The following is a 26452-nucleotide window of genomic DNA, read 5'->3' on the forward strand; positions in this document are numbered from 1 at the left end:
TTAAAACAAGTAATGTGGACATAATAGGGCTTACGGAGACGTGATGCCACCCGGAAATTGGGGGTGATTTCCGGGTGGCTTGTATAATTTATTTAGGAAGGATAGGGTAGATAGAAAGGGGTGGTGCGGTAATGCTTCTTATCAGAAGCAGTCTGAGTGCGATGATAGCTTTCCCGGATTCAGACGTTTCACATGCTAGTATAGAATCTGTATGGGGTGAGATAGTTGGAAACAAAGGTATAATGCAAGTAGGAGTAATCTACAGACCAGGTGATTGTGAAGATTATGACAAAAGCTTCTACATGCAAATGGAATGGGCAAGTAAGCGTCGATGTCTTATTATGGGTGATTTCAATTTGCCTCTAATTGATTGGAGTAAATGGGGAACAAAATTTTTATATCAACTAGATGACTGTTATTTGTATCAACATGTCAGGGAAAGTACCAGAGAAAAGATTATCTTAGACCTCATCATCACCCATGAATCAGATGACATAACAGGGCTGACAGTAGAGGAACCAGTAGCAGGAGGTGATCACAGAGTTCTACGGTGGATGATGATGAGAGAGGTAAAAGTAGTAAAAGGCAAAGGAATGGGGTATAATTTCAGAAAAGGAAATTATGATGCCTTAAGGTGCTACATGGCCTCTAATAACTGGGGTAGATATGGCACAGAGAATGAATACAATTGAACTGTGGTATGCTTTTAAAACATTAATCACAGATGCCTTGAATGCGTATTTATCATTAAAAGAAAATACTCCACAAGGAGGTTTCCAAGTTGGATGAATAGTGAAGTTGCAATGTTACTTGAGCAGAAAAAGGTGGCATGGAAAGGTTACAGAGCAATAAAAAGTACTGAAGCCTATAACAGCTACAAGATGATTGTAATAGAGCTACAGAAAAGGTTCGACAGGCAAAGGCAGTTTATGAGAAAGCACTAGCAAACAGAGCAAAGAGGGGAGATAAGGAATTCTTCACATACATAAATGACAAGAACAGGACAAACCAGATCGGACCTTTACGTAAAGGAAAGGGGATAGTATTAAATACGCCAGCTGCCGTTGCAGATGAACTCAACAGTTATTTTGCATCGATATTTACAAATGAAAAACCTTTTGTGGCAATGGGAAATTGTGGGAGCGAAGTTGAAAAATATGTAATTAATGATATTGAAATTTTGCAAGATTATTTAATGAAAAAACTTTCAAGCCTACAGGCCAGTACGGCTCCTGCAGTTGATGGAATATACCCTATAATCTTAAGGGAGGCGGCAAGTGAGTGAATTGACCCATTGAGGCTAATTATGCAAGCATCACTAGACTCTGGAGAGATTCCCTTGGATTGGAAAAGTGCCAATGTATCTTCCATACATAAGGGTGGCTCTAAGAGTGAAGTGGGAAATTATTGACCTGTCAGTCTGACTTCAGTGGTAGGGAAAATCATAGAGGCAATGATCAAGGGTGGAATTCAGGATCATTTGGATAGAACTGAAATTCTCAAGGATACTCAGCATGGTTTTGTAAAGAGAAAATCATGTTTAACAAATCTGGTTCGCTATTTTGAAAGGGTCACTCACAAGCTGGATTTAGGGAATAATTTCAACATTGTTTATTTAGATTTCAGCAAAGCTTTTGACTCAGTCCCACATGAGCTGGAACAGGTTGAAATCACTGGGAAAATTCTTAGATGGATAGCAGAATGGCTTCAGGGCAGGAGGCAGAGGGTTGTGATAAATGGCTATTCCTCAGATTGGGTTGATGTAAGAAGTGTGGTTCCCCAAGGATCAGTATTAGGACCACTGTTGTTTTTAATTTTCATAAACGACATCAATGAAGGGATAGAGGGCATGATGTCTAAATTTGCAGATGTAAAAATTGGTAGAGTAGTTAATGATCACTGTCAAGCTGAGCTTCTTCAGAGAGACCTAGATAGACTTCAGGAATGGTAAGAAAAATGGCAGCTATGCTTTAATCCAACAAAGTGTAAGGTATTACATCTGGGAAACAGTAATCCCAAAATAACTTATTCACTTGGTGGAGTTCAACTAAACCCAGTACTGGAGGAAAGAGACTTGGGTGTTATGATATGGTCAGACATGAAATTCTCTGAGCATTGTAAACAGGTTGCAAGGAAGGCCCATTGTGTCCTATCGATGATCTATCGAACTTTTGCAAGTAGAGATAGGGACATGATAATCCCATTATATAAGGCTTTTGTTAGACCACACTTGGAATACTGTGTTCAAGTATGGAGACCGCACCTAAAGAAAGACATCGAGCTTCTTGAAAGGGTGCAAATAAGGGTACTCGCCTGGTGAGATCGGCAAAAGGGCATCCTTATGAAGAAAGACTTCGAATATGTGGGTTGCAGAGTTTGGAAACTAGACACCTTAGAGGAGATTTGATTGAGGTGTTTAAGGCTCTGAGAGGCATCAGTAAAATTAATGAGGATGAAATTTTCAAGATTATAAATGATGCTAGAACTAGGGGACATAAATTCAAGTTACGGGGGGAAATGTTTAGATTGGACTGCAGGAAGTTTTATTTTAGCTAGCGAGTTATAAATTACTGGAATAAGTTGCCTACATGGGTGGTAGAAGCTGACAGTTTGAGGAAATTCAAAGGTCAGCTGGATAGTACCTTTGGGTGAGGGAAGCACATAGGATGATAGGTTTCATTTCCTTTTCTTTTATTAATAATTATTATTTATTTTTTTATTTTATTATCATTGTTTTATTCGGATTTTTTTTTTTTTTTTTTTTGGCTGGTGCAGCATAAGCCATAGGCTTTCTTGCACCATGCGGCCATTACTAATACTAATATTAATATAAGAGAGCATATAGAGCCTGCCTGATAAGGTACTTGATCCTCAACGTAGGAGGGAGGGACCAATTTGCAGCTAAATTGGAATGTCTTGGATGCTATCCGTAATCTTGTTATTGCTTGGGACAAGTGTAATAATCAACTGTTTCAGAAAGAGTGGATTTGGAGGTAATATCATTGAAAAACATGGTCCAGCAGACAAATGTGATAGCAACATTGAGGAATGGGGGAATTTGTTGGGGCATATGGAAAACAATGATGTTTTTGTTACCAGCAACAGCGAAAGTGAAGAAGCGCGCACACACTGCTATCTAAAAAAGATGCCCAAAATGCATTGAGCATAATAGAGAATGTGATGGCCTGCAGTACCATTGATAAAGAAACAACTATTGCATTTGATAATGTCTGTGCTGCAGTTAAAAATGCACGCACAACAAAAACTTTTCAAAGAACATTGGATTCTTTCTTTAAATTAGATTAATTTATCAAAAAGTTAATGGATTGTATGTCTCCTTTTATATTAAGATTAATTCTTTTTACTGTGATACTAAAATATTGTATACATCAAAATATATATTGTGCAATATTTTCATTTCTGTTAATTGCTTTTCTTTATCTTACAAACAAAAATAAAATCTTTGAAGAGTGTTCTTATTACTGTATTGTTAGACAAGGATTTTGTTTTTATTATTTTTATAATTTTATTTTATCAATTGAAATTAATTAATTTATTATTATTATTCTTAGATATATATAGTATGAGCAAAAAAAAAAAAAAAAAAAAGTAAAATTTTGACACTTTTGGGAGGACTCATTACTATAAACCTCGTTATTACAAAACACGAAAATTTAGGTCCCTTGAACTTTGTATTAACAAGATTTGACTATGTATGTATATATATATATATATATATATTTTTTTTTTTTTTTTGCTGTTTCACTATTACAACATCTAATGCTGAACAACATGCCAGCATCATTAGCACAACTCAAAGGATTATATTGAATGATAAGTGCAAATAAACATTCAATGCATACAGCAGAATCATCATCACTGAGAACTGCTACACCTATTTTTGCATTCCTTTCTACAACAGTGAATGTTGACTTTATGCTTATTTGTTTGCAAATGTCTGATTATACTGACTTTCCAGCCACTTGAAACTGAAAACTCACATCTACATATAGCACAAAAACAAATAATTCAGTGGGACAAAAACCACAGAAAGCTCATATCCAGAAATTCAAACATAGAACAATATTGAAGGATTCTGCCATCTGACTAGTACATGAACTAATGATCTAGACCAGGGGTGGCCAACTTAATTTGTGATGCGATCTACTTTTTTTCTTCAAAATGTGCCATGGTCTACCACTCAAAAATTTCATTGCACATAGTTAAAAAAGTTAATCAACACATTGAAAAATGTTGTTTGTAAATTTTAAAATTAATTACAATTCAGAATTCTTATTTTAATTTATTTATTTTATCTTATTTAAATTCATACGTATTTAAATTTTTAGTTTATGTGAAGTTTAGTTTTTGTCTTCATGTCCTTTAAACATCGGGGATATACTGTGATAAGGCCAACCATAAAGAATCTTCTGTATGCAAGTCCGTAAAGATGAAGAATTGCTGTACATAAGAGTACAGTGATTTTTTATCTTTGTTTCAAATACAAAAAGGCCGATTCACATAGATATGTGAAACCAAAACAGGAATTTAAAAGTTCACTGCATTTTTTTTTACGACTGGGTACTTTTCTTGGCAAACATTTTTCCAAAAGTCTTCTTCTGATGATCTGGCTTTTAGGAAAATATCATTTTGCAATGTAATAATTTCATTTTCAAGTAATATTTCTCCATATGAAAAATCTCAGCGATTTTTTTTCTGCAATTTGTTTCGTATCTAAGTTGACATTAAATGGATAAGAAATATAGTAAACAATATCTTCAATTGTTTAAAATCACTGAATCTGGTTTCAAAATCACCCATAACTTTCTCAATTTTAGAAACATATTTCTCACTATTAAATTCAAAAACAGGATATTTTGCAAATGATCTTGCATATTTGCAAAATGATCGAATTTGTTTCCTTTGAGATCCTTAGCCATTGCCAAAAATTAATATTTATATGCAGAAATACTACTAATCATGTCACTCCCATTTTTATTTTTTACTTGTAATTCCAAATTCAGATCACTTAATTTACTGGTAAAATCTGCCAAAAAACAACAGATCACACAACCACTCCGTATCTTTTAGCTGCTGATAATCATCTCCCCTTTGATCAACAATTTTTTTTTAATTTCATTCAGCAAATTTCGAAATCTCTGTAGAAACTTACTCTGACTCAGCCACCTCACATCTGTGTGTAATATCAGATCTGGTTCATTTTCATTGAGTTGCATTTTGAAAAGACTCCTTCGAAGAGATTGTCCTCTGATGGAATTCACGATTTTGAAAGCTATGTTTATAACACTTTTAGTATTTAATCTTTTGCTGTCTAACGCTTGTTAGTGGATGATACAATGGAATGGTAACTCAAAAAATCTGGGAATTCATCATCCTTTTGGCACAATGCGATGAATCTGTTAAGATTCCCTGTCATTGCTTTGGCTCCATCTGTTGTTATTGATACGAGCTTAAATAGTGGTAATTTAATTTTTTCAATAAAATTTTTAAATGCATTAAATATATCAAGACCCTAGTTATTTTAACAAAACCAAACCAAGCATTTCTTCTCATCGAAAATCAAATGAACAAAAAAAAATAATTGAGCAGTGTCACTGAGGTCTGTAGATTCATCCAGTTGTAAAGAAACAGACACACAATTAGCAATATGAACACACAATTGTTCGCTCACATTTTTACTTATTTTTTCGATGCATCACATTACAATATTTCGAGATAATTGCAGACCTTGAAGAGCATTTTTAATTTCATTTTTGTTCATAAAATTTTCAAAAAGCCAATCTGTTATTTCTAAAAATGCGTATTTGATGAATTGACCATCAGAATATGGTTTGCATTTTTTTTGCAGGAAGACGACTCACTTTAAATGATGCTACAGTTACTGTTTTAGATTGTAAATTAGGAGTCATGAAGAAATTTTGTTGTGTGAATAATCTGGATTTAAGATCTTTTAATTTATTTTTTCTAGTCACTATTAGGCAGAAAATCCGATTGGTATTCACCATGGAGTGCGCTGAAGTGCCTTTCTAAATTTCCTTTTTTGGATATAGCCATGGAAGCATTGCAAATTAAACAATAACAGTTTTATTTTATCATTACAAAAAAGTATTCTAGATCTCACTCTTGATGAAAATAAGTTTTACTGTTTTTTGTAGTATTCGTTTTAAATGAAAGGGTATTAAATTAGCGTATAAGTACTGTCCAGTTATTAATATTAAGTAAACTAAATAAGAATTCAACACATACATTATGCTCTCCACAACGTAACTGCGTGAATTTTCACTAGACAAGCCTAGACTAGCTTTCACTAGACTAGCTGCACAGCAACAAGAGTAGTCACGTAGTTCAATGGATTTGTAATAAGCATATGAAGTTGGGCGCATAATAATAATATTTAGACTAATCTATTTTTTTATATATATTTAAAATTCGTCGTGATCAACCCAAATTAAAGCCTCGATTGAGTGGTAGATCGCGATCGACTTGTTGGCCACCCCTGATCTAGACTGTCTTCAATAAGTCTATGATAGAAAAAAAGTTTTCTAGTGTTGAAACAAACAAGAAAGGAGACAAAAGAGAAAAATGCAACATGCTCATTATGTTTACTTAAAGTCATATTGTGTTATTAACATTATGTATGCACCAATTGCTGGTGTAAACTTTCTAACTACTAGTCACTGGTGTTTTTTTACCAAGTTTAAAATACATAGACTTACAAGGTTATAATGCTACTTTTAAATTACCATATAAACAACGAGAGCAATGCTATTTATTAATCATCCCACAAACATTCAACGTGATTGCTGTTGGGGGAATTTGGAAACAAGAGGAGTAGACAAAATACTTGCATATGATCCCCAAACTATTCCTGCACAATGCAAGCATTGTAACATGTGTTGTCTCATTGAAAGAGTCCAGTGCCATCTGGATAAGTGATCACCATACAGGCAAACATGGTCTGAAATAATGCCAGGTACAATCTGGCAGTGTGGGTCAGTGTGGGTACATTCAGTGGGGATAAGGTGACATTCATGAAAACATTTCCCCCAAACCATGATACCACGTTTTTGTTCAACCATGCAGTCTGGTTGCAGTTGTTCACCTGCTTGCTTTCAAATATACACCTGTCCATTAGCATGATGGAAACAGAACTTTGAATTGTCAGACAAAATGTCTAAGGTTGGTGCTCCCTTGCCCACTGTAGGCAGCAGTCCTTCTTTTGAGGATTTGTGTGCTGTCCTGGAGCAAGGGACTCTTGCTCTTCATGTAGATATTCTGCCAGAACCAACTGATATCCATGAGTTTTTTGGAAGGTTTTCTGAATATGTAACTCGTGGGGAAGGTGTGATGGCCCATCCCTACCACGAGACTAAATGGTTACTCTCTGTCTGACTGACTTATTTTATTTGAATTGACCCAGGTGGGGGTCTCTGTATTTTGTGTTAGCATTTTAATAAACTACTAGATATTTGATTTTGTTCACCAAGTACAGATGAGAATTAGTCACAACTGGACAAAAGCACGAGTGGCAACAAAGATTTCAATCAAATGAAATGAAATGCAGGCAGAGGAGTCAATGATGGTTGGTCAAAATGGGTACATGCATGGGTCACCTATTCTGTAAGCTTATTTGCAAAAGTGTCTGCTAGATGTTGCGCTCAGAAACATTTCTGTGTCCTGGTTGTTGTTTGCCATTAATTGAAGGACCATGAGCAATCTGTTGTCCTAGACAGCATGAGTGAACTGTCATTCACCTCGACTGCCAACCAATATGGTCTCCTCAGCCCAGCACGTTGGGTGGATGTTTCCCTCTTCAAACCATTCCCACCACACCTTCACACTACGGTGGCCCTCAAACACTTAACAATGCCCATAGTTGTCAAGGTGCTAGCTGCTGCCGTCCTAGTGCCACAAATCCTTTTCCATTCAATCTCCATCAAGTCCTTCCCTTTACCCATTGGACAGGCTTTGCACTGACAAACTGACAGGCACCACCTATGCCATCACTATATATGCTGCTCCAGCCTGTGATGTCTCTCCTAGATGCTGTGGGATGCATTCACTCGTGGAGACAGAGGTGGTCATAATATTTTAGCTCATGAGCGTAAGTGTTTAAAAAATACAAAGCCTCTGATTGCTGCTAAAATACTGACACTAGAGAAAAGCTGATGATATTGTTGATTCAACAGAAATACACATAAGAAGCAGTTAAAAATAAACAAACTTTTGTTAAATAGTGTAAAATTTGAGCGAAGTAACAAGAAATTTAAACTTAATGTATTTTAACACAACTAAAGATATATAACCTACGAATCTGTTTCTATTCAATATCATTGGAACATATTTAAAAAAGTCTGTATTAACTTGAGTGTTAAGACCAAAGTATTTACTCACAGTAGCTGAAATCTCTGTGGGCCACAAAATAATAAAGGAAAACATAAGATGCTATATCTCTAGATGAGGATGCAATAAAATAAGAACATCAGAGTGCAACTGGAGAAGAAGTATAGATTAACAGAAGTTGTAGCCAACAGCTCTGGCAAAAGACGAGAGAGAGAGAGAGAGAGAGAGAGAGAGAGAGAGATTATCATTTGAACAAAGCATGGTCATTACCCTTGGCCTTTCATTAATAACTTGTTTACAACTGTTGCAACCTTTACTGAAGGTAGAAAATAAAGCTAGAAATTTGGATACAACTCAACTGCAACATGCTATATTGTTAACAGGCATGGCACATTTATTGCAAAATTACAGTTTAAAACAAGGATGAGAGCTTTAGGGTGGAGTGAGAAAAAGGATTTCGTCCCCACAAGTTTAATTTCACTGACATGATTCGGAAAAATATTAGGATCAGAAGATTCAAAAATAGTAGTCTGCACAACGAAAAGAAGAACAGGTGACATGAAACTGAGAATGGTCACAAGACAGATGGACTATTGGAGAAGAGACCATCACTCACTAAGTCCTGATCTCAAGTACCTAGCAAAAAACTAATATTACCAGTGTAATCTGAAGGACTGTTGATGAAGAAAATGGATCAAGTGTATGGTTAGGAATGTCTGGTAGTCTATGTAATAAACAAGTTGTGAAGATTATTAATAACAGCAGATTCCTTGGCATCTTTACAAGATGGGTCAGTACAACTAAAAACTTAGAATCAATTGGAGTTCTGAATATTAAAATCACCAAGGAAAAATTAGTTAAGGTGTGTTAGATTTGAGAAGCCTTGAATGGTTTGAGCAGGCTCAATGCTGATGGGATTCTTCCTCTTGCTCAGATTACAAACCTGATGGGCATAAATTGAAATTGAGGAAAGACAGTTGTAGAACAGATGTGTGGAAATTTTGCCTTTAGCCAGTGGATAGTTGATTGCTGGAACAAACTTACAACCTTCCATCTGTAGTTGCGGAAGTTGATAGCTTAAATAAATTCAAGGAAGAAATGGACAAACTTCTGGAGCGAATGGATGGATGAAATGGAAAGTGTGGATTTTGTCATCATATACCTCTACTAATGCTAATTCCCACAGTAAGAGGCCTAAAAAGGCCACAAATGCATCCTTTAAACCTTTGCAGTCTGATGTCACATCCACTGAACCCGCTGCAGTTTCTGTTAACAGAAACTGTTTTCTATAATGCTTGCACAATTACTGTACTACCATCTGTTTATATTTCATATAAACAACCTAAAAAGCTAAACTGATGTTTACATTCAATTGTTAACAGTAGGCAGAACTTTTTTTTTTCAGTTTTCTTTCAGTTGGATGTCGTGGCACTGCAAAGGACAGCATTTCCAATTATAAATTTTTCCCCCCTGCTGCACTGCTCAATTATTGTACTGAATATCATTTATACTACATATAAACAATTTCAAACATTAAATCTGTGTTTATATTCAATTATTAATGGCAGACAGTTTTTTGGTCCTCCTCAATTCTGATGTGAAATCCTACATGCCTATCAGTCATTCTCGATTATAACCTTTGTTTTCCAACTGTACTGCCATCCATTTACAGTGCATATAAATGAACTAAAAACTAAATTGATGTTTATGCTTAATTGTTAAATAGCATGTGGCATTTTAAGTGTAGAAGTCACCAGCTCTGTCAGGTCACCCCTGAGGTGTCTAGGCTCTGGCAGTCCACAAATGTTCCTCATAGGGACAACCCTAAGACTTCCAGCCGATCTAGTTGGCTTTCTTTAGATCCTCTCTAAAAGTCCTGTCTTTTTTTTTTTTTTTTTATGTGAAGCCTCCAGATCTGAATATAATATTCTAAATGTAACCCATCAATATTGATAAAGGTATACACAGAAAGGGGTCTGACAACATTAAATCCTGAGTGACCCTGATCACCACATTATTCTACTCTAAAGAATGCCCACTGATTGCCATCCTCTGCCACCATTTATTCACTAGCCCCCGTTCTACTTAAGGATCTCCCAGGCATGCTCCAGTTTGTACAATAGCCTCTCATGGAGGCTAATTCAAAAGCTTTACTAAAATTTAGGTATACAATATCAAAATTGTTTCAGTATCTAAATGCTTGATGCCTTCACACAATAATTAACCAGATTTGTCAATTTGTCAGGAAAGACTTTCCTTTCACAAATATGGCACCTCCATATTTGCTTGTAATTCTGATATGTGGCAGTATCATGTGATAACTATAACTATCAAATGATGGAAGCATACCCACTAGCTTACCATATTATTTGTACAAGGAATTTTTTTTGCTGCCTTAAAAGTTTACACATTTAACATAGGATATATGGTTCTTCCTACCAACTTCACTTTACACAGCACATTTTTATACACAAAAATTCAACAGTGTGGCACTGCAGTACCAATTATAACATTTATACAGACTGATTTCCACTACCCCAACAGGGCACTCTGGTTTATTACCTACCAACAGTAAATTGACCAATGGAATACTAATAATTTATACACTGTTGCATATTCCTTTCTAATGATGATGCAGCAGCATTACAAGTAGTAAGCCAGCTGTATTTATTATCCTCAATGTTCTACTATAATAAGAGATCAAAGTAAATAGCACTAAGATAGGCCACTGTAGCTGAGTAGTCAAGTGAAAGGGTACAGAAGTACACGTGCTTTGAGTGACCATGGTTCAAGCATGCATGACTACTGAACATGAGCAACATTCTTGTATCTCTCTATCTTGTGAGATATGATCATCCTGTAATATAAATAAATTTAATTATATAAATAAATTATTACCTTGGCTGTAGAGAATCCAATATAGTAAGTGGCTCCAATTCCTCCCCAGGATTTAGTGGACTATCAAGCATTGGAACAACATGGCTGTCAATTTTCATATTAGATCCAGTGGCAGAAATAGTGTTGGCACCAACTAGCGGAGATAATGTCCGGTTTGTGCTTTCAGGTTCTTTCCAAATTTCAGGATTGTCAATTGAATCTGTTACATCATGTATGACAGGACCACTTGTTGATGAGAGCGGTATAGGTGAACCCTAAGAATAGCAAAGAAAATATTCACAATTCAAAAAATTCAACTGTTTACTTAATTTATCCCAAATATGAATATAATACGAGAAGTGAATGAAGATAGAGAACCTGGGCACTTTATTATCACCATGTAGGTTTTGGCTATATGCATAAATCTATTAAAAAAATTATATCAAAATCAAAGAAATTTCCTGACCTTTGTGACGTGCAGGAAAATCAAGCACCATGACCAGAGTAGTGTGCAAATTAATTCACTGGCAATAGGGAGTAGCCAGGATCTCGTAGACTTCCAAAGAGTTATCACTGTCAATGCACATTTAGCATGTGTTACTGCACAGAAGGCTTTCAACATGAGATTAATTAATCATAAACAAATTAACATTAAGCCTCCACTATATGATTGGTCTGATGTAGCCGAGTGCTCAGGAGCACAAGTACAGTAGCACACACTCTGAGTAGACCGGAGTACAAGCCTATGACTACTAAATAAGGCTAAAATTTGCATTGATTAACTTATTGTAAACTCCATCGACCTGTGGTTGTGCGAGAGTATAACCAAGAACATTGTCATACAAGTGAAACCTTAAATTGTAAGGCATGCAGTTAAGTTGAATTGAAAGAAATTCAATTTGTCATTATCATTAAAGAAGGAAAATTATAATTATAAGCTTGAAATATGTAACCAATCTATTGAAGATATTTATTGTTTGTCATATATTGTCAAACAATATATACTGTATATTGTTCGTCACATGGATTCCCTTATGAAATCTTATGAGCAGTAAACAGTGAGGTCACAAGGAAGCACCACAGTAAGTACAGGAGAGTTACAGAAAAAGACTCAGAAATTAATGGTTAAAAAGGTGTTAATTAAGCTTAATAAAGTGTATAAAGGAGAATGAGCCTATGGTACTGGATTCCATGATTTAAGAGAATAATACACCAAACACAGTGGAGACAGTAACTAGATTTTAATAACTAAGTTAAGTAGCTTTCAGTGTAACGAACTCCTTCTTCAGCAAGTGAAAATAAATGCATACAGAATACTTTTTTTTTTTCTTTTTTTTTTATGTGAACCCCAAACACGAGAGGTATTAGAGCCTAAAGTACTTAGTACCCTGCTTGGGTTGGAGGCTGAGAAGACGAAAGAAGATATTTGTTGACATTGGACTTGAACTTCCGTAGATTGTAATTTTCAGGAAATACGTATGAAGGAAGGTTGTTCCAGAAAATGGCAGTTGAATGAATAAATGAGGAAGATGAAAAGTTGGACAGTAAATGGATGTTGGCTGGTGGCTGCACGTGTTCAGACTGTTTTGAAAGAAAGAGCGGGAATTATAGAAGCCAGTTCAGAAGACAGTGCCAATGGAAGTATCTGTAGAAGAGGCATGCAGCAGAAACAGTGCGTCTATGAGAAAGCGAGTGGAGAGACTCTGTTAGAGATGAATCATTGATTAACCTAACTGCCCTCTTCTGAATGGAATCAAGAAGCCTGAGAGAGGTTTTGGGGGCATCACTCCAGATGTGGGAACAATATTCCATGGCAGGGCGGATTTGCGATTTATACAGAGTGAGCAGCTGTTTGGAAGAAAAGTAACGCCGAGAGCGAAAGAGAAAACCAAGTTTTTTAGATGCAGAGGAAGCAATATTTGTAATGTGCTTGTGCCAAGAGAGATTAGAAGTCAGGGTAATCCCCAAAAGAGATCTATCATTTTGCCTAGAAATCGGAGTGTCACTAAAGATAAGCATAGGAGCAGAAGAATCCATTTTGCGAGATATAAGACAAGATTGAGTTTTAGAAGGATTGAAATCAACTAAGCTGTCTTTGCCCCACTGGAGAATTACCTGAAGATCGGCATTTAAGGAATTGGTAGCAGATTTGAGAAGTTGAAGCTGATTGAGCAGGACAAGGTTTCTCAAAATGGAAAGTTGAATGCAATGTGCTTTCATCGGCAAAACTATGGATAGGATTTCCAGTCAATGGAAGAAGGTCATTGATATACAAGAGAAAAAAAGAGTGGGGGAAAGAACTGAACCTTGGGGGACACTGGCATTAGTGGAAAAGTTAGAAGACAGAGAGCCATCTACCATCACCCTCAGTGAGCGATCAGAGAGAAAACTGGATAACCAATTACTAAAAACAGTTGGCAAACCATAATATGGAAGCTTGTTTACAAGACCTTTATGCCAAACACCATCAAAAGCCTTTGAGATGTCAAGAACAACTACTTGTGTTTCACCGAACCTTTCCATTGAATTAGTCCATAAATGGGTAACATAAGCCAGAATATCACCAGTAGATCGACACTGACGGAATCCATACTGGCGATCATTGATCAGACGGAAGGTTTCTAGGTAGTTTAAGAGTTGGCAGTTAATTGATTTCTCCATTACTTTAGAAAGAGTAGAAGTAATTGCAATGGGACTATAATTGGATGGGAGGAATTTGTCACCCTTTTTAGGAACTGGCTGGATATGAGCAAATTTCCAAGCAGAAGGAAAAACACCTTTGGAATAAGAAAGTGAAAAAAAGGCAGCAAAGAATAGGAGTAAGTTCAGGAGCACAGGTTTTGAGAACAAGTGGAGAAATACCATCGGGACCTGGAGCTTTCTTAGCATCAAGATTCGTCAAAATCCTTCTGACATCCATTTGACGGAAGACCACAGGAGGCATTGAATGGAGCGTGTTGGGAATGGTGGGAGGTGTTTTACCAAGATCATTAACACATGAGTTGGAAGAAAAATGGGATGCTAGCAAGTCAGCTTTATCCTTGGCTGAAATGACAACAGAACCTTCTGGTTTGGACAGAGGTGGGAGCAGATATGGGCAAAAGTTGCGGCCAATAGCTTTGGCAAGAGACCAGAATGCTCAGCTACCATTAGGGCAAGAAGCAAGTTTTCTACTCTTAGCCTGTTCAAACTCTAGTTTGGACTGATTAATAACTGCTTTACAATTGTTGCAAGCTTTGGTGTAGGCAGAAAATGAAACTGAAGAATTAGAAACAAGCCAATTACGATGTGCAACATTCTTCTCTTGGACAGCCTTAGCACATTTATTCGAAAACCAAGGTTTAGATAAAGGACGAGATTTTAAAGTGGAGTGTGGGATAAAGGATTCCATTCCTGCAAGAATAATTTCATTGACGTCAGAAGTTTTGAAACAGTAATCCGACCAAGGAAAAGAAGAAAAGAAGTCTCGCAGGTCATCCCATTTTAACTTTACAATAAATAGGGTAGATTTGTAAATTGATGTTGGCTCACGGGAAAATGAAATTTGCTGCGGTAAACCTTTAGCGTGCTGCGGCAGCAATACATAAATGCTACCATAGTTGGTTTTTAGTAACACCTACTGAGTGACATTCGCTTCTCACCTCAACCGTACCATGTGACCTTACTGTCAATCATATGATATGTCCATTCTCGTCTAACTGGACTTCCTGTAGATGGTTTTCATGAATTTTTTTTTTTTTTTTTTTTGAATTTTGTTCTTTTAGAACAATTTGTCATAAATCACACAGGCTATATGCTCTTGTATTTTTTTTTTTTTTTTTTCTGAAAAGTAACATACAGCATACATTAACCATAAATTTCCTTTCGTGTATATATGAATGAAAGCAGAATAAAAGAAATTCACAAAGTCTTATATTTCTTCAAAGTGATTGATAGGAGAGGTCACGTGATACTGTTGAATTGGCACCCGCGTGTCACCTAGTACCGTCTACCGAGGAGAAGAGCGGGAACGCAGTGAGTGGGCGGAGTCACAATCCGTCAATCACTGCTTTTCCCCCTCTTCTCCTTGCCGCCATTTTGAAGGGTGCACCATCAATTAAATCTTTACTGGGTTTCTTCTTCCCGTAGCCAGTCTCTGATTGTTTTCTCAGTTGGAGGCGGCCCAAACGTACATTCAGCAGCACGATTTCCATTCACTTTTGCAAACTGGATCACTTTTAACTTGAATTCAGCACTGTACGAAAATATTTTCTGAGCCATTTCTGGGCAGAACATGGCAAAACATAACCTAATATACTGGTAACAAGCAAAACAATGAGCGCAAAGACAACAAGCACGAAAAAGCAGGAAATGCAAGTAAAAAAATCTACAACCACTGTATAAGACACACCCAGTTTTTAGACCCAAAATTTTTCGAAAAAGAGTGCATCTTATACATGGGGAAATACAGTATATTAACCTATGTATTCTCAACAATTACATTTATGATGGTAAGTGTACTTTTAGACAAACTGTAGTAATTTGTGAACCCATGGGCTCACAAATTTCTAGCATAGTCTCTAATTTATTTCTACATTATTAGAAAGATCTTTATACTCGTGATAATCCAAACCATAAATTCTATGCATTTTGATACGTTGACGACATCCTGGTTCTGAATGTTGATTTTGAAATTACTGCAAAAACTATATATCCTATAGAACTCACCTTAAACAAAGAAAATAATGGTAATTTTTTAAAATAAAGGTAATCAACTCGCAAACTTCCTTGATTTAAATATTACTTTAAATAGTCCCCCACTTCACCATAATTTGGAATTATTTGATAAAAGAAGTAAATTTAATTTCAACATTATTTACTTAACTAATTGCAATTCAAATATTTCTATTAAAGTTCATAAAAACATTATCTATACACAAATTATTCGTCTTGCAAATATAAGCAGCAATCACACTTTTCAATAATGCCTTAAATGGCCTTTATACTAAATTATGCATTAACAATATTCCAATTAACTTCATCAATTATATTGTAAATAATATATCTGCTTTCATCAAACAAATTTGGATTCACTATTTCTCATTTTGGTTAGAGCTAACCTGATACTTGTACAGCTGTATAGATGTAAATTTGAATGGTGGTATTTCCACTACTTTGAAAGTGAACGCATTACATGACTTGTTTCTGAACGATATTCATGCCTTTTCACTCTAAGTTTTTCTATATTTTTATTATTAATATTCATTTTAATAATCATTAATAATTGTAACGATATCCCATTTTCTTTGCTATCATCTGACATGTTGCTCACATTTCTTTCAAAACTTTTCTCCAGTTCACATTTATTTTTTTTTTATCTCTACTATAGAGGACTTCTATGTTCCTTTCGCATATTTCTCTACTGAGCAACTCCATAGTTGTCATGGATATCCTTCTGTTTATATTCCATTTTTACTTACTCATCTCGATGAATTATTTTCTTTCTAATGTAATACTTTTTGGCCAACTTTGATGTTACATAACTTTACAGGTATTTAATTGTTTTCTCCTATGCACTATTTTTATTTACTTTTCGGCTTTTTCGGCATTGTATTTTTGGCATTCTAAAATATAACACAGGCCAGTGGTAGTAGTTTCTACTTCTACTAACACTCTCACAGCCAAGGCTCTCTTCTAAGAGGTTGGGTATTTACACACCCAGCTTGCCTAGTATCCTTTAAACCAGGGGCGGGCAACAGGCAGCCCGCGGGCCACATCCGGCCCACGACGATGTTGAATCCGGCCCCCTCGGTAAATGCATAAATATAGAAAATCCATACCTGACTACACTCGCCATAAACGTTCGGCTTAATTCGGTTCAATCGGGAATCGCGGCCAGTACAACAGTAACCAAGTGATTCTACGCAGTGTCAAAGAGTTATTTCCTAATTATTATTGTAGCATCGATCGAATGAAGTTCCTTTGGGTTTGACTTCTTATTGAAAAAAATAATATTGGTGTGAGATGTTTTATGCCTTTTCTAATTATTACAATTTTTTATTTAATATAATTTATATTAAATTAAATTATAAAATGAGCCAATTAAAAAAAAAAGAAAAATTGATGCGGAATGCCGCATTTTCAATGATAATTGGACATTCAGATATATTTTTTTAAAAATACATTAATAATTTGGTAATTCAAGTAATATAACATTTTTTAGGTTCTGATTTTTTTTATTAAATCGTTCAATCTATTCCGGCCCGCATCATGATACGAAAAAAGTTGCCTACCCCTGCTTTAAACTCTTTTCCTCTTTTTACTTTCCGTTCTTCTTTCTTCCGTCCGTTAGTGCAATACAAGGGCGATTCGGACATTCCTACTTTTCTCATTCTTGCTATTTTCACCTCCTTCATTTTTATTACCTTTTTCCCTACCTTATCCTGCATTATTTCCCATTTCTATACCACTGCCTGTCACTTTTATTTTATTATAATGCATATAATCACCTTTTCGTCTTTTTCAAAACACTTCAAATAATTTTTTCAAAACTTTTCGTCCTTTAGACGATTCAGAATTTACATTACATTTTATACTTTTAAGCCATGTACATGTAAATAAGGCTTTTACACTTTATTTGATTTAATTTAAGTTGCTTTAATTGAATTTAATTACATACACTGCATTGGGCTACCTTACTTATGTTTATGGAAACGCAGTGTTTTGGTACATGATCGGGTGTAGTCCCCTGATGAAATACATGATCTATGTACCATTTTTCCCCCCCTATTTACCTTTCCTACTACCCTCATTTTGATGCTCTCTATTATTTAACATTGATTAATTTCTTCTTTCACTTTCAGCTCATGTACATATAATTGGCTTGTCAATTCAGCCTTTAATTCTATATAATTTTATAATTTTTTAGGTTCTTAACATTCTTTTTCTTTTAATTTCTCATTCTCTTCTCTTTCCCCCTATTAGGCTCGGCTCCTAGTGTTATTTACTTCTCCATCTGTTTGTATTTATTAATTACTTTAATTTTATCTCTCTTTATATATTTATATGTATAAGTTAGTAGTCGTGAAGGGCAATGTGCTAACGTTACTTGATTATTAATAATATTTTAAATTGTTGCCACCTTTAAAACATCATCATCATCAGCCATTTTCAATTCACTGCATGATGAAGGCCTCTCCAGCAACTTTCCAGTTCCTTCTGTTTTGAGCACTGGCCATCCATTTACTACCAAAAAACTCATGAATTTCATCTATCCATCTCCGCCTTTGTCTTTCAGGTTTTCTTCTAGCTCCTCTTGGGTACCATTCTGTTATTTTCTTAGTCCTTCTGTCATCATGTCTTCGAGCTATGCGTCCTGCCCAAGACCATTTTAGTTCTTTAGTTTTGATAAGAATGTCCTTTACTTGAGTTTGCTGCCTAATCCATGTGTTTCTCTTCTTATCTAACAGTCTGATTCCCAATATAATTCGTTCCATTCTTTGCTGTGTAGTTCTCAGCTTCTCTTCCATTCTTTTGGTGAGTGCCCAAGTTTCACTTCCATAAGTCATGGTGGGGAGTATACATTGATTCATTATTTTACATTTCAGACAAACTGGGATATTGCTCTTCAGTATGTGACTATATTTCCTGAATGCTATCCATCCAAAATTTATTCTTCTCTTGACTTCCAGCCATTTATCATTATTACAGCTAATATCTTGTCCCAGATAAGCATATGACTCCACCTTTCAATTACTGCTCCTTCAATCATTATTTCCCTTTCCGTGGCATACTTGTTCATCATTACTTTTGTTTTAGCCCAAAATCCTTACTAACTGTGCATAACTGATTAAGATTTTCCTCTAATTCTTTGGGATCGTGGCTTATGACCACAATGTCATCTGCAAATCGTAAATGGTTTAGGTACTCTCCTTTCACATTGACTCCTTTCTGCGACCAGTCTAATCTTCTGAAAGCTTCCTCAAGGGCAACAGTAAACGGCTTCGGAGATATTGTGTCTCCTTGTCGATTAATATATTACAGTTTTATATATATATATATATATATATATATATTTGAATAATGTTTGAAATAATTGAAAACTGAATCTTACATAAAAAAAGGGTAAAGCATACATTAGAGGCAGCAAAAAGCATTTTCCTCTACATGATGCTTGAAATATAAACTTAAGTGAGAATAATAATTAAAAAATAAAAAAAATAAAAAAATTGCCAGCAGCATGGCAAGACAGAAGAGCGAAAATTGTGAAATTATACGTAATGATCAAACCAACAGGGAGGGAAGAGAAATTCTTGAAGATAATTTAGAAAGTCTAAATACAAAGATAATAAAATGTAATCAATTAAATTTTGAATAGCCAATTAAATGAAATTTAATGGCACCCCCTCTGACGGGCACCAGGTCCAAATTTATGTGAAATATCATGAGCAGAGATGTGAACAACTACAATAAAATAAAATAAAACCAAAACAGAAATAGACTGACCATTATGCCCCATCTCAACAGAGGACCACAAGGACAATAATGGTCAGGGAATTGCTGCATTTCGATCGCTAGAAAAATCGCCGCAAAGGCGAAGCAATCGAAAGATCAGTCTGCCATCCGATCCCTAGATCGAACCGCCTATGCAGAGGACTTGAACAGCAGTGGTCCTGATGCAGCGAAAATTAAAAATAGGACAGATACAAGCACTCAAATGCAAAGCCACACCACTGACAAAAGTAATCTTAATCAGATTATATAGGCAAAACATGAACTATGAATGGCAGCACAGGCACAGCATTAGCAAATCAGCCTGCTGTCATGTGATATTCTTACAACCGATGAACAACTGCCAAACTGCACATCTAATGAAGACTGCAGCATTGTATTTCTGCGAATCTGACCAAGTCCTTGAGGTTGTCACAGACATTCTCTCAGATATGCCAGACAAGCTGTTCTTGCTACCCGGGAGTCTAAAATGCTGATGGAACTGATATTCGGGTGACACTCAAGTCAAAGTGGACCCAATTTCGGCGAAGTCCGGACGGTCTATGACAGCCAAATCCTCTGCTTGCACCTTCACGATGGTGGGACTGTTAGTAATCCTGGGTATAACCTTCATGCACAAGTATATGGTGGGTGACCACCCAGGTGTGAACCAACGTAAGCAGGGGTCGAGGTGTGGCGCCCACACCACATGGAGGAATGCCGCCCCTCTATGTTACCAGGCAGTACTAAGTGGTAGATGACTCTCATCAACCGGTGAAATACCACCACTTTGCTTATTGGAGGCTTGAAGTGGTGGAACCCATGTTTAGTCTCTAGAGCTAAGTTCCGGCCAACCCTTCCCTATCTCTTCCATCATGCAGTATGATTGATGATTTTTGAGGTTATGATGAATGTCGTGGCGAGATCCAATATTCCTTACATTTCGAGGGAACAGCTCTAAAATGGTGTTCGCAGGCCGGCCGCTAGTTAGTACACCGGACTGAACCTATTGGTAACTCTCTAGGAAGCTTCCGGATCAGCTAGTGTATAATCTTGCTACCTCTACTCAGCCAGATAGTGACTGGAGGGAGTCCGAGTAGTGTGTATACGGGGAGCATTGTCGAGGCCACGTTATGCCAAGGATCTGGGTATATTCTTACCACATGTACGCCGTATCCAAAAATTTCATTACTTCATACAGCATGTCCCACCCACTTTTTCTTACTATTGAATACACCATGAATTGTCAAAATAATAGAGCAAGCTTATCGGCGAAAAGATCTAAACCTCCCAAGGACTTCCTAATTCATTTCACAAATATACGTGGTCTCAATTCTAATCTCAACGATGTCCATTTCCACTTGCAGTCTTCCAAACCCCATGTACTTTTTCTGACTGAATCTCAGTATCAGTTGATTCAACTACTGCTCATCTCAGATGTCCAAATTATTCGCTGTATGATTCCTTTCGCCTCAAAGGTGGTACTTGTGCATATGTCCGTTCTGATATTCCCTGTCAGAGACTTGGCAATTTGGAATCTCCTCTCTTTGATCTTCTCTGGCTTAAAATCTCTCTACCTCATTGTGTAAAATTCATCTGTTGTCTCTACCGTTCTCCCAACTCCACTAATCACTTGGAGCTCTTTGACTTCCTCTCTTTGCAACTTGACTTTCTCCAGTCCAACTTTCCTAACAGTGAGGTAATTTTCCTTGGTGATTTTAACGTTCACAACTCCAGCTGGCTTCCGTTTTCTAGTCACACCGACCCAGCAGGTCGAGATGCTGAGGCTTTTGCAATTACTAATGACCTAGCACAGATTGTTCATTTACCTACAAGAATACCGGACAATCCTAATCATACAGCCAATACGCTTGATCTTTTTCTCACAAACAACCCTTCTAAGTACAAGGTTGAAGTGAGAGGTCCTTTAGGCACTTCAGATCACAACTTGGTGATTGTCTCTTCTCAAATGGAACCTTTATCTCATGGCTATTCCCAACCTCGTGTTGTTTGGCATTACAAGAATGCAAAATGGGATGTCCTGCAAGACTTCTTTTCCTTGGTCTGATTACTGTTTCAAAACTTCTGATGTCCACGTTTGCTCCGATCGTGTCAGTGAAATTATTCTTGCAGGAATGGAATCCTTTATCCCACACTCCACTTTAAAATCTCATACTTTATCTAAACCTTGGTTTTCCAATAAATGTGCTAAGGCTGTCCAAGAGAAGAACGTTGCATATCGTAATTGGCTTGTTTCTAATTCTTCAGTTTCATTTTCTGCCTACACCAAAGCTCGCAACAATTGTAAAGCAGTTATTAATCAGTCCAAACTACAGTTTGAACAGGCTAAGAGTAGAAAACTTGCTTCTTGCCCTAATGGTAGCCGAGCATTCTGGTCTCTTGCCAAAGCTATTGGCCGCAACTTTTGCCCATCTCTGCTCCCACCTCTGTCCAAACCAGATGGTTCTGTTGTCACTTCAGCCACGGATAAAGCTGACCTGCTAGCATCCCATTTTTCTTTCAGCTCATGTATTAATGATCTTGGTGAAACACCTCCCACCATTCCTAACATGCTCCATTCAATGCCTCCTGTGGTCTTCCGTCAAAAGGATATCAGAAGGATTTTGATGAATCTTGATGCTAAGAAAGCTCCAGGTCCTGATGGTATTTCTCCACTTGTTCTCAAAACCTGTGCTCCTGAACTTACTCCTATTCTTTGCCGCCTTTTTTCACTTTCTTATTCCAAAGGTGTTTTTCCTTCTGCTTGAAAATTTGCTCATATCCAGCCAGTTCCTAAAAAGGGTAACAAATCCCTCCCATCCAATTATCGTCCCATTGCAATTACTTCTACTCTTTCTAAAGTAATGGAGAAATCAATTAACCGCCAACTCTTAAACTACCTAGAAACCTTCCGTCTGATCAACGATCGCCAGTATGGTTTCCGTCAGTGTCGATCCACTGGTGATATTCTGGCTTATGTTACCCATTTATGGACTAATTCAATGGAAAGGTTCGGTGAAACACAAGTAGTTGCTCTTGACATCACAAAAGCTTTTGATCGTGTTTGGCATAAAGGTCTTCTAAACAAGCTTCCATCTTATGGTTTGCCAACTCTTTTTAGTAATTGGTTATCCAGTTTTCTCTCTGATCGCTCACTGAGGATGATGGTAGATGGCTCTTTGTCTTCTAACTTCTCCACTAATGCCGGTGTACCCCAAGGTTCAGTTCTTTCCCCCACTCTTTTTTTCTCTTGTATATCAATGACCTTCTTCCATTGACTGGAAATCCTATCCATAGTTTTGCTGATGATAGCACATTGCATTCAACTTTCCATTTTGAGAAACCTTGTCCAGCTCAATCAGCTTCAAGTTCTCGAAAATCTGCTGCCAATTCCTTAAATGCCGATCTTCAGGTAATTCTCCAGTGGGGCAAAGACAACTTAGTTGATTTCAACCCTTCTAAAACTCAATCTTGTCTTATATCTCGCAAAAAGGATTCTTCTGCTCCTATGCTTATCTTTAGTGACACTCCGATTTCTAGGCAAAATGATATATCTCTTTTGGGGATTACCCTGACTTCTAATCTCTCTTGGCACAAGCACATTACAAATATTGCTTCCTCTGCATCTAAAAAACTTGGTTTTCTCTTTCGCTCTCGGCGTTACTTTTCTCCCAAACAGCTGCTCACTCTGTATAAATCGCAAATCCGCCCTGCCATGGAATATTGTTCCCACATCTGGGGTGGTGCCCCCAAAACCTCTCTCAGGCTTCTTGATTCCATTCAGAAGAGGGCAGTTAGGTTAATTAATGATTCATCTCTAACAGAGTCTCTCCACTCGCTTTCTCATAGACGCACTGTTTCTGCTGCATGCCTCTTCTACAGATACTTCCATGGGCATGTTCTTCTGAACTGGCTTCTATAATTCCCGCTCTCTCTTTCAAAACAGTCCGAACACGTGCCGCCACCAGCCAACATCCATTTACTGTCCAACTTCAAACCCACAGAACCAACTTTTCATCTTCCTCATTTATTCATTCAACTGCCGTTTTCTGGAACAACCTTCCTTCATACGTATTTCCTGAAAATTACAATCTACAGAAGTTCAAGTCCAATATCAACAAATATCTTCTTTCGTCTTCTCAACCTCCAACCCAAGCACGGTACTAAGTACTTATAGGTTATAATACCTCTCGTGTTTGGGGTTCTCATAAAAAAAAAAAAAAAAAAAAAAATTGAATAATGTTTGAAATAATTGAAAACTGATTCTTACATAAAAAAGGGGTAAAGCATACATCAGAGGCAGCAAAAAGCATTTTCCTCTCGCTCACATATCTGCTCGTAATATTTCACATAAATTTGGACCTGGTGCCCATCAGAGGGGGCGCCGTTAAATTTCATTTAATTGGCTATTCAAAATTTAATTGATTATATTTTATTATCTTTGTATTTAGACTTTCTAAATTATCTTCGAGAGTTTTGGCTGCAATAATTTTATTCTCTTCCCTCCTTGTTGGTTTGATCGTTATGTATAATTTCACAATTTTCGCTCTTTTGTCTTGCCATGCTGGTGGCAATTTTTTTTTTTTTTTTAAATTATTATTCTCACTTAAGTTTATATATATATATATATATTAACACACACACACACATATATATACTGTTTCTCCAGCAGTACTCTATTCTTAATTTTTTATGTTATATTCTTCCTCGCTCTACCAGAATGCCATGCTACTGGCATACTTCCAAGTTCTTTTTATTGTAACAAAAAATTACAGTTTATATATATATATATATATGGGCATATTTATTTTATATATTTATTAGCTTGGAAGCCAGTCATCTCAGAAAGAGGGCCTGATTGAGGTCTATAAGGCTCAAAGGGTGATAGTTGAATGAATGAATGCAAAATATTTAGTTAAAAATGATTTCAGAACTACAGGCCACAAAGTCAAATTATGGCAAAATAGTTTTATACAGGACTGTATAGATATTTCTTTTAGCCAGCCAGTTGTTAATTACTGGAATAAGTTACTGCCATGTGAAACCAAGGCTGGCAGTTTGGAGAATTTCAAAGGTGAGCTGGATAATTACCTATGTAAGGAGGGAAATACATAAGTAGTTCATTTTTATTTTATTCATTTTATTATTATTTAAAATTTGTGCCATATCAGTGATTATCTCATCCTGTGAACAAACATGTACACAATATTTCCAGGAAGAGAGCTTAGTAGCAGAGGACAAAAGGCAAAGGAAGAAAACAATAACTGCAGCAAAAGCCAGTGGCTTCCTTACACTATATGTCTAATACCATCCAATCCCATTGGACATCTCTGGAATGAACTGGAAAAAGCATACTCATCAGTTTTCTTTCACGAAATAGTCATGTCACTTTTCAACACCTTGCATTTGTTATGCATTATTTGTTGCTGTTGGACTTTAAATGCATCTGCAACTTAGATCATATTGTGCCATTACATATCATGTTTCTACTGGTGTCCATGGCCCTGAAATCAGATAACTACAGTCTCAACTGAGGAGGATTTTGAAAATTTCTCCAGTTGTTGATGAGAATTGAACCTATACTTCTCCAAATGAGTGACAACTGTTGAAACTGCTATACTGCCAACAGAGGATGATATGTGGATGCATAGAGGCTCAATCTCAGAATGAGTGTATTTGCATCCAAGTACCCCAGCCAAATGACCACTGAACTATAAAATACAACATCAGTGATCTCTTGTTACAGTAGCAATAAGTTATAAAATTTGAAATAGTTATATGCATTATGCTGCTGCCTTTCACTTGGCCATTTAATGATATTAAGGATATAACTAATTTACAAAAGAATTAACTTCTATGTGTTCATTAACAATAAAATAAAAGTTTACAACCAAAACTTAAATCAAACACATACTGGTTTCCAAAACTAGTGCAATGTATCACTTTGTAGTATATAATTTTCCACATATACTGTAAACATGCAAAAAAATGGACCATTATGCTCAAAATTCAGTGCTGATTTCACAAAATGCATGCCAATTAAAGTAGCCTGACTAAGCAGTGACAGCTTATCCAGCAACTAACTTTATAAGAGAGGACAGGAAAGTGAACTTATTCAATGAACTGATTAGATACATGAAAATTACCAATGTGTTAAAGAATGTATGAAAAGAACCACCTACCTGAACATTTGTGCTGGAGAACCATTAGTTTGCTTGAAGCTGACCAATCTCAAGCAGACACAGCCAGAAGACTCAATGGTTGATGGCGTGACTGTCAACTCTGGAAAGGTTCTAAGAATTGGGGACTGGTACCAAAAGAAGACCTGTTCATTCAACAACCTTGAATGAAGACACATACCTTCAACTGTTGGCAAAAAATCTGGTGGTGTTAGATGGACTGACAGCACCAGTTCTATTGTATTCAGATCTCATGGCCACCCCAGAAACATCTGGGTCTACTTCTTGTCATAAGGAGTTTGCACAAGAGTAGCCTCCATGCAAGATGATCAATGGCACATCACAACTCTCACCCATCATAAACATACAACCAATGGCAGTGTATATAGTTCTCCACCGAGCAGATTTGACCCACAGAGTGATTCAACACACATTAATCTGAAGGAAAGCAGGGCCACTGCAGTTCTCCGGAGGTATCACTGAAAGAGAGAGTGCTAATTTGAGTGAGCATCTTTGTGGAAAACTAAAGCGAACAATTTCATTTTACAGGGCAATAATGCCAA

At 36.5% G+C, this 26452-nt stretch overlaps 1 protein-coding gene across 3 annotated transcripts in view; it reads right to left on the reverse strand.

Annotated features, from left to right (window-relative positions):
* Hsf (Heat shock factor) overlaps positions 1-26452 on the reverse strand; it is a 209748-nt gene that overhangs the window by 104876 nt on the left and 78420 nt on the right. For all 3 annotated transcript variants that reach the window (XM_090389708.1, XM_090389707.1, XM_090389709.1), the window contains exon 6: positions 11263-11516. In XM_090389708.1, coding sequence (XP_090245834.1) covers positions 11263-11516 — 254 coding nt within the window. The remainder of the gene's footprint in view (positions 1-11262; positions 11517-26452) is intronic.

Source organism: Mastigoproctus giganteus, chromosome 2 (assembly GCF_048544385.1).
Source record: "Mastigoproctus giganteus isolate SK-2022 chromosome 2, ASM4854438v1, whole genome shotgun sequence".
NCBI classification, from domain to species: domain Eukaryota; kingdom Metazoa; phylum Arthropoda; class Arachnida; order Uropygi; family Thelyphonidae; genus Mastigoproctus; species Mastigoproctus giganteus.